The sequence below is a fragment of the Gymnoscopelus microlampas genome, assembly GCF_963454915.1.
Source record: "Gymnoscopelus microlampas genome assembly, chromosome: 8".
Taxonomy (NCBI): Eukaryota; Metazoa; Chordata; class Actinopteri; order Myctophiformes; family Myctophidae; genus Gymnoscopelus; species Gymnoscopelus microlampas.
The window spans coordinates 31,826,603-31,836,114 of NC_139945.1; the positions used below are offsets into that span (position 1 = coordinate 31,826,603).

General features: G+C 41.7%; 3 protein-coding genes across 3 annotated transcripts in view; 1 reads left to right on the forward strand and 2 right to left on the reverse strand.

The window, feature by feature from the left end:
- Positions 1–2,995, reverse strand: part of tyw1 (tRNA-yW synthesizing protein 1 homolog) — a 75,421-nt gene extending 72,426 nt beyond the window's left edge. The window contains exons 1-2 of the mRNA XM_084063852.1: positions 2,662–2,995; positions 634–761 (exon numbers count right to left, since the gene is read on the reverse strand). Of these exons, the coding sequence (XP_083919978.1) occupies positions 634–761; positions 2,662–2,722 (189 nt within the window). The 5' untranslated portion in view covers positions 2,723–2,995. The remainder of the gene's footprint in view (positions 1–633; positions 762–2,661) is intronic.
- Positions 2,996–3,906: 911 nt separating this feature from the next.
- LOC311050769 (ribosome maturation protein SBDS) lies at positions 3,907–6,985 on the forward strand. Its single transcript, XM_084064918.1, has 5 exons — positions 3,907–4,132; positions 4,844–4,973; positions 5,095–5,295; positions 5,945–6,109; positions 6,422–6,985. Exons 1-5 carry the CDS (start codon positions 4,005–4,007, stop codon positions 6,548–6,550), a joined length of 753 nt encoding a protein of 250 aa, XP_083921044.1. The 5' UTR covers positions 3,907–4,004; the 3' UTR covers positions 6,551–6,985.
- A 244-nt stretch (positions 6,986–7,229) lies between these two features.
- On the reverse strand, positions 7,230–8,672 carry LOC311050770 (claudin-4-like). The gene has a single exon (XM_084064919.1). It carries the CDS (start codon positions 8,577–8,579, stop codon positions 7,893–7,895), a length of 687 nt encoding a protein of 228 aa, XP_083921045.1. The 5' UTR covers positions 8,580–8,672; the 3' UTR covers positions 7,230–7,892.
- Between the last annotated feature and the right edge of the window lie 840 nt (positions 8,673–9,512).

Below are 9,512 nucleotides of genomic sequence, written 5' to 3' on the forward strand. Positions count from 1 at the left end.
AGTTTGGAAACTTAACTTATTATTATTTCTCCCCTTTAATAATACCAATTATTGGTATTATATTTTAAATAATTTTCATCGTTGATTAGTCACATTTACAACGAGGTACGAGGATGAGCAACACATCTAAACGTGTGGGTAGCGTCCCAAAGGTTTTTTCCAAAATCCCCCAATATGCTACATTGGTAATTACTCTTGTTTTGATCGACCTGCCAGCACACAACTCGTGGCAGATGTGTGACTGGCACCTGAGCATGGAACCTGCAACTTTAACATCTGTCTGTGGCTGTGCACACAAAATTGTGCAAATCTTGCCTGTAAATCTCAGGAAGAAAGCCTACGGTTCATCAGTGAAGCAAGGGTGAGGTACCACTTCGCGGTCTGTGTGTGTGTGTGTGTAGATCTGCTATTTTCTAAGGATTTGTATAAATTTTATAAAACTTGCCAAACAGAACAATATTGCATGGGGATTTTGGCAGGAAAAAATGGGGCGCTGGTTAGACTTGCCCTTGCTTTCCAAAATATGTAGCACGTCTGACATCAAAGTGTAAAATTCACAATAACGTCCAAAAGAAATTAAACTTATCTGAACATGGAGCCGGTGGCCTGAACATAGTTGATAGCATACCTTACCTTTTTCACAACCATCTTCACAGAGAACCATATTCCAAAGGCGACAGCCGCGGCTGAATACAAGTACAGCCTGTTATGCCACACTAACATGAAATAAGTCTCCTCCGGAATGTTGACATCCATTGAGGCTGTTGGGTATAAATAAAAGCATTGATTGATTGAATGCTTTATTTAGAAAAGACATGGAAACAGTACATGGAAGTACGATTCAGAATACAAGGTCCTCAACTGGATCGCTCATAAAAGCACAATGGCTTATTTAAAATGAGATCCCCATGCACTCAAATCATGATGACATTTAAGAAAACAGACAAATATACACTACTATGCAGAACGTCATACAATCAGCTTACAGATTACTGGTATGAAGAAATATGTACAATAGAGAGTTTGAGGAGGAGGGGGGGTGGGGGTAGGTTAAGACTTTGACAGGGGCCAGCTTGGAATTGCAGCCTCCTTTACTCCTTTAGGTAGGGCATTCCACATTTTTGTTGTATAGCATGAGAAAGAGCATCATTTTCTTTTCGTAAGACACATCTCAGTAACGTTTGACAGTTATTTTGTTCTTCTTTATTTGTATTTGCTATAGCATTTAATTGCACAGGAGCCAACGATAGCGTTCAAACTCGATTTTACATTATATCATGGACATGTAGCCTTTGATCAAGACTATCATAGATGTATTTTATCGAGTTTTTACTTTCGTATGTACGATAGTCTTGGCCTGCACCCCCCCAGTGCGTCCTGCTTTTTCACCATTAAAGCCCGTACTTCTCCTAGCTCCATAAAGAACCTCTCACTCCGCTATACAGCTCCGAGATGAGGTTCTATGTGGTTCTCATCCGGGATCGGTCGAACGTCCGCCAAGCTCCGCTGTTTACCCTTTTGTATACATCGTATCCCAAAACTAATGGTAGATTCCAAACCTCACGGATGTTTAAGGTTTGGACCGGAACATAATATTTTAGGTCTGAAGCGAAACTACCCGTTTAAATCGCTTATTTAGTCCGCCGGTGGCCATGTTTCCCATTGTAGCCAAACCAGGAGCAGTACTGGCAGCGGACGTAGGGGGGTTTTCCGGGTTGAATGGGAAACATGGCCACAGGCTGACTAAATAAGCAATTTAAACGGGTAGTTTCGCTCCAGACCTAAAATATTATGCTCCGGTCCAAACCTTAAACATCCGTGAGGTTTGGAATCTACCATTAGTTTTGGGATACGATGTATACAAAAGGGTAAACAGCGGAGCCTTGGCGGACGTTCGACCGATCCCGGATGAGAACCACATAGAGCCTCATCTCGGAGCTGTATAGCGGAGTGAGAGGTTCTTTATGGAGCTATACTTCTCCGTAAATGGACAAGAAATATATATAAGGTGCTTACCCGGTTGAACCAAATGTTAACTCACCCTTCGGAGTCTTTGTGCAATGTATTAATTAGAGCGTATTGTTCAATAAAGATGTGTTTTTAATCCCGTCTGTGTCGGAAGTTCCCCGTGCTCCTCAATGGACGGTATTGACGGGGCGCATCCGGTGAAAACCGGAATTACTCAATGTAAACAGGAAGGAAACGAGGGGGGAATTGGCGTTCGGCCACAGACGGGATTAAAACACTTCGTTATTGAAAGATATGGAATAATACATTGCACAAAGACTCCGAAGCGCGAGTTAACATTTGGGACAACCGCATAAGCATCTTATTTATTTATTTTGATCATTTACGGAGAGGTACGGGCTTTACTGGTGAAAGTGCAGGTCGCACTGGGGGGTGCAAGCCAAGACTTTGTAGATACGAAAGTAAAACTCAAGACTCGATAAATACACAAATACGATAGTCTTGATTCAAGGCTACGTGATATGCATCACATTTATATCCTGATCGCAGCTTCCTTGATCGCACCTTCACTTCAGCGAAGATGCGATCAAGGAAGCAGCGATCAGGATATAAATGTGATGCATATCATGTATAAATCGAGTTTGAACGCTATTGCTGTGAGATGTTGATAAGTTAGCTTAAAGATGCACTCACCTTGCGTGTCCAAGCTGCAAACACATTCTAGCAAAGGGAACAAGAAGAATCCTTTCAACATTATAAGCCCTTGATTCTCGACTGTAAATTGCAACGCAACAATACTAGTGTAACCTCATCTAACCTGGCTTGGGTTGGGAACCAAAATATTCTTCTTCTATTGGCGTTTATTGGCGGTTGGCAAACATACTTGTGCATTACCGCCACCTACTTGTCTCTTCCTACTTATGATTGAAAGCCTGAGTCATCCCCATAATAACTATATAACTATATACAGTACTCAACTCTTGTCTGTCAAATCGGTTACTCTAAGATACGGCCGTTGCTGTACGTATGAAGCCAAGTTGTATTATTATTTGCACTGTGGGCATGTTGGGAATTGTAGTTTTGCGTGCTTCCGTGACTTGTAGTGTCGCACTTACCTGACCCAGAGCGTTAGTGAGTTCACTCCAACTAGCCCTGGCAGTCGCGCTGCTATGCTCATTGACCGAAAATTCCACTGCCGTGTGAGGTCTCCGTCTTTAGTAAAAAATAAACAAAATAAATGCTCCACTTACCAAAAAAAGGCTTTTTTTTTAATGAAAGTCTATTCTCCACGGTGGTGCGGCTCTCAACAACCCATCTTCTCTGTATAATACACTTTTTGCGCAGAAAATAAAATATGTCGCCAGACGGAAATTATTGTATTTATTTCACAGCGCCTTCTACCGATTTGGTCAATGGTAATTTATATTGACCCAATCTGTAGAGGGCGCAGTGGAGTAAATCAACTAATTTCCATCTGGTGGACATATTTTATTTTCTTCCCAAAAAGGATATTATATAGAGAAGTTGGGGTTCTGAGAGGCTTCCCACCCTGGAGAATAGACTTCCAACAACACAAAACATCCTTTTTTTTGGTGAGCAATGAAATAGTGTTTATTTTTACTAAAAATTGTGACCTCACACGGCAGTGGAATTTTAGGTCTATGAGCGTCTGGTTAGAGTGAACTCACTAACGCTCTGGACCAGGGCTAACACTAGGCTAAACGTCTTTGTGATTCTATTATATTTTCTCAAATATATATATTTTTTTGTTTTAATTTAACATTGAAAATATATATTACATATTTTATTTATCTATAATTTGCCAAAAAGTGTATTCATCGAAATATTTCCCCACCATCAGATGAAAACAAAACAAACGGTACCCCCGTTTCATTCGTCCCTGTTTCTACCCGGACACTCATATGAAGAGCACATACTTCTATGTCTGACGCACAAGTCTGGCCTGACATAAATAATATTCTCTGTTATTTATTTTACCGTATATTTTACTACACAGCGTTTCTACAAACTTAAATATGTCTATATTTACACCCACAAACCAAATACGGTTAACAAACGTGGCGGTGGTGAGGATGAAGAAAGCAGGGAAACGATTTGAAATCGCCTGCTACAAAAATAAAGTGATGAGCTGGAGAGCTGGCGCGTGAGTAACGTTTAAAGCCATAATGTAACCTTATTTAGCAAGATACATGAACTGTATGCAGTCAAGTTGCTATAGGGCAATGATGGAAGAAGTACTCACATGTTAAAGTATCAATACTGCAACGTAGAAATACTCTGTTACAAGTCAAAGTATTAAGGTATTCAAAATGTACTTGAGTAAAAATGTTGTTATCAAAATGTACTTATAGTACCAAAAGTAGAAAGTAGATCATTATGCAGAATGTCCCATTTCACAAGTTTTCAAATGTATGAAATGTATAATTGCAAGCTTGAGCTGGTAGATCGTCTATTTTCAAATAGCCTAAGTATAGGCCTGAAGTGGTTTTGTACAAGTGGAGTACAATATTTCCCTTTGTGATGTAATGGAGTAGAAGTAAAAGTATTGAAACTTGGAAATACTCAAGTAAAATAAAAAAAATACCTCAAAATTGTACTTAAGTACAGTACTTGAGTAAACGTACTTAATTACTTTCCACTCATGCTATAGGACCACTTCGCTGCAGAGCTATTTAGCTCTGGTCCATAGCGTTAGAAGGAGAACTCCATCTAACGCTATGGACCGTCACCAGAGCTATAGGAGCTATTATGTGACTGGTGTGTAATATTATAGTTTATTTACTGCTTAATAACGTTACAGACATTTTCTACCATTGCACAATATTATATTATGTTCGCAAATCTTTTATCACAGGGAAAAGGACATAGATGAGGTTTTGCAGACAAGCTCTGTGTTCGTGAACGTGTCCAAGGGTCAAGTGGCTAAGAAAGATGACTTATCCAAAGCCTTTGGAACAGATGACCTGACAGAAATCTGTAAACAGGTAACTTCACCAAGACTATTGGTCTGGCTTGAAAAAGATGTAAAAGTATTTTACTCACATCACAGTTAGTCAATAACAATGTTTTCTGTAATGTTTTCTGCTTGGTCTGTCATTTTCTCAGATCTTGGCTAAAGGAGAGCTGCAAGTGTCCGACAAGGAGAGGCAGAGTCAGTTGGAGACGAGCTATCGGGACATCGCAACGATTGTGGCAGAGAAGTGTGTCAACCCAGAGACCAAGAGGCCGTACACAGTCAACCTCATTGAGCGTGCAATGAAGGACATCCACTATTCTGTCAAAGCCAACAAGAGCTCCAAGCAGCAGGTGAGGAAATACTTTATATTATGCTTTGTGTTACTGTTTACTATTAGCAATACAGTTTATTGAACAATTTACCCAATGGAATCTTGCAACTAAGTTCACCACCACTGTTTCCAACACCCACAAAGTCAATACTTACTGCAGCAGCCAACATTCTCTACGTCCCGGGGGCCAATGCAGTCTTACAGTTATTATTTAAAATCTTTTTGTCCAATTTGAAAAAACTGATGGAAAACTTCACCAGGACATCAGTGTCATAACCAGTGGTTCTCAACCTTTTCAGGTAGCGACCCCTCAAAATAATCATATTTGAACTGAGGACCCCCCAAAATAATCATATTTGAACTGGGGACCTCCAAAATAATCATATTTGAACTGAGGACCCCCCAAAATAATCATATTTGAACTGGGGACCCCCACCCTGGAGTTGAGGCATTACATTTATTTTTACTCAGTCCCCACAGATAAATATTGTGAAAATAGCAGATCTTTTCTTTTTTTAGGTATTCAAATTAAATTAAATTAAATTGTCACTTTACTGTCATCTGGGGACCCCCCCAAAATCATGTGGGGACCCCGACCCACATGTTGAGAACCACTGTCATAAACGACAATGCAATGAATACATATTTGTTTTCTGTGTGGACCCCAGGCTCTGGAGGTGATCAGGCAGTTGAAGGAGTCCATGCAGATCCAGAGGGCACACATGCGGCTGCGGCTCACTCTGCCAGCCAAGGAGGGCAAGAGGGTCAAAGAGAAGCTAAAGCCACTGCTCAAGGTGGTGGAGAGCGAGGACTTTGATGAGCAGCTGGAAATGGTAGGGGACACCTTCATCTCATACTGTATGATCCATCAGTTAATAGATTAAAAAGAAAAAATGAATTCCCGGCCGCACACTTCACGCTGTTTAAAGTGGTCTTATATACAGTATGAGCATGTTACGTGTGTGACGCCCATTGTCCACCGTCCACCCACAAGGCAATTTTAATATGCAATCAAATGGGTTTCGAAACTTGGCTTCGTGGTTGTGTATGTTGGAAGATAGTAACACAGCACACAGTATTTTACCCTCTTCCATTGAGGCTCATCCAACTATTTCCTCTCTCCATCCATCTTACCACACACCCAGGTGTGTCTAGTGGACCCCGGCTGCTACAGGGAGATCGATGAGCTCATCCGATGCGAGACGAAAGGCAGAGGCTCCGTGGAGGTGCTCAATCTGAAGGATGTGGAGGAGGGAGACGAGAAACTGGAGTAGCCTCCTCCCCCCAACCCAGAGTCATTGAGAGAGAGAACACTCCCATAGACTTACATTTTAGGGCAGATATTCATATAATATTCAATAATGTATTGCCAAAACCAACTTACAATTGATTCGGAATTTCTATCCTGAATCAAAAGTAAAAAATACCCCATTCTATTCAGTGTTTTATGAAGCATGCTCGCTTCATGGCCACGTGATCGCATCCCGGCGAGATCGTAGTGTCGCAACTGTCTTTCAACGGATTTGCCCCAACCTAGAAGCACCACATAATCCCCATTTCTTTTGCCCCAACCCCTGACCGTGTCTACACTAAAACCCACCACACTGGAGAGAGTTCAAGTTGTGAGGTGATATTGGTTTGGTGTGCATTTGTGTGCCTGCATCCTGCCTTTTTTTTCCCTTTGAGAACTCTGCTGTTGCAATGATTCATAAATTGCTTTATTTTATTTTTTGATTGTAATTATTCCATAAAGTCATAAGCATATTGTAATAAAGAAAGTATATAAATAAAAGTTCAAAAAGTATTTGGGCTGAGTTTCACTGAAACATAATGTACAAAGCGAGTCAAACTAAATGTAATGCCTACAATTCCAAGAGCTTGTCAGGGTGGGGGGTCCCCAATTCGATTATTTTTGGGGGTCGCGGGCTGGAAAGGTTGAGAACCACTGACCTAGTATGGTAGCAGAGTGAGTGTCATTCCTTAACATGCTCAGCCCAAAACAGTAAACAAAATCAGTTGAGTAAGGTCTGGTTAGAACACCAAATGGGGTACATGGGTGATACAGTAAACAGTTTCTTCTTTTGTATCAAATATTGCTTTTATTTGAGATGCATTCATAAAGCATTTGTTTTAAAACTGAGTAAAAACCCTACTGATACACAATACTAGTCTTTGTATCTAATGAACAAACAAAATAGCATCACATCATCTCATGTAAACAGTACAGCCACTTGGCTTGTTATAAATGATGTTGTCTGATGTTCATATGCAGCTACAACCATATCCCGTTTTAAGTGCCTTTTTGCATTCGTCTGAACTTTGCTTAAGTCTCAGAATCACCGTCAGTTAAACGACACAAATGAAAACCTTCAAAAATCATTTGAGAAACTGTTAATGTCAGGGTGTTAGAGTTCCTAGCCAAATCCCAGTTAATAAAAGTAAGTTCCAAGTGATATACAACTGAGTCTACATGTTAGGGCTTTGTATAAATTAGCCAGTGCATCATCATCACCACAACCCCTGAATCCAACAATACCCATTTAACTTGCAAGTCATTTCCCTCACATCCAGTTAAATATGGCAAAATATTTGTGCTCAGTAAGCAACCATACACCCTCAAATAGGCTGTGACCTCCGTCCATACTGGCTGTGTGTGAGTGCAGTACTGTTGATTGTGCTCAAAGGGTCCTGAGCTTCTCGGTCTGCCTCAGGATGTCTCCCCCATCGAGCGAAAATAGAGGGACCCCCCTGTTCTGACTCCAAAGTGGGGCATCTGGTCATGAGAAAGCACCCTCCAGCTAAGCTCAAAGCAAAGGAGATCCATCCCATGTACAGGGCAGGTCCCCAGTCTCTCCGCAGATGTACAGCGGCCTCAAGAGGCTGACTCGTGTGGTGACACGTCCAGGCGGTGGGAATGAGCAGCAGTATCCCAGACAAAACAAAGACAGCCCCAGACACCACCTTGATTTGGCCACGCTTAGGGAACCACACCGCCCCCGATGCGCCAATCACCGCCGCAAATGTCCCGGCTCCGACAGAAGCCTCCAGCAGGGCTCTCCAAATGCGGAAGTTCCCAGACAGGGACAAAAGAGTCTGGTAGAAGGAGCAGTGCAGGCTGCCATCATGGGCTATGTCCCAATGGTCCCATTCCAGCCACACGCCATCCCAGTAGGCTGGCAGCGTGGCTGTGGTATTGTCCACTGTGCCACTCACCTTCCAGAGGGAGAGGCAGCGTGTGAGGATGGCAGAGAGCCATCCTGCAATGCCCAGCCCCAAAGCAGCGAGCTCCAGACTGCGCTCCATTACTCTGGCCAGCCTGCTCCTCCTCTTCACTGCATGCAGGCAGGCCTGACTGCCCAAACCAGAAACAGCTGCCGGCACAGTTGAAAGGGGTGGGGTGTTGTTTTGTGTGTGTGTGTGTGTGTGTGTGTGTGTGTGTGTGTGTGTGTGTGTGTGTGTGTGTGTGTGTGTGTGTGTGTGTGTGTGTGTGTGTGTGTGTGTGTGTGTGTGTGTGTGTGTGTGTGTGTGTGTGTGTGAGTGACTGTTAGCTGTCTGTTGGGTGGTGATACCGGTTTTCTGGTAGTCATGGAAAGAAGAAGGCGTGGAGCAGCTCTGCTCCCTCGGGGAGAGGAGGAGGGAAATCCCTCTGTTTATTCTGCCATGGTTTCATAACATTCCCCTTCTCTCAGTTTCAATTGAGAGTGAGACTCACCACAACAAAGATGCCACTGTGTTTTGACTTCCTTGTCACTGGAATGTTCATTAGGAAACAATTGTGAAGGGCCACACATTTTTTGTAAAGGATATTGATGTGTGTTCTCATAATACTAGAGTGATTATCTGTTTATAATCAAAACAATACATGTCTTTCAGATTTGTAAATTAGTGAATGGACTAGCTCATGTCCATACACAAAGTTTATTTATAATTCTTTGGATCAAATTACCAGATGAAAAACATGGATTTCAATAAACCATCCTCTTGTAAATGTGAGGAATATACAGAAGATATACAGTATGGTATTAAAAATACAATTTGGTTTATTACAGGATAATAATACAAAAATTCACATTCAACAATCAGATAACTACAGCTACATTTTGATTTGTTTTTCATGTTAATCTTGCTCAAGGAGATTTTATAATATTCATATTTAAATTCCACATGAAGTGATGCTGTAAATTTGATCTTACAGTATCTTCGGTCTTTAAAGGAGAATGAAACCCTAGGCTGATT

Coding starts and splice junctions, on each gene's coding strand:
- LOC311050770 (XM_084064919.1), bottom strand. CDS start 8,579: ATGGAGCGCAGTCTGGAGCTCGCTGCTTTGGGGCTGGGCATTGCAGGA.
- LOC311050769 (XM_084064918.1), top strand. CDS start 4,005: ATGTCTATATTTACACCCACAAACCAAATACGGTTAACAAACGTGGCG. Junction 5,296..5,944: donor ACAAGAGCTCCAAGCAGCAG/GTGAGGAAATAC, acceptor TGTGGACCCCAG/GCTCTGGAGGTGATCAGGCA. Junction 6,110..6,421: donor TTGATGAGCAGCTGGAAATG/GTAGGGGACACC, acceptor CCACACACCCAG/GTGTGTCTAGTGGACCCCGG.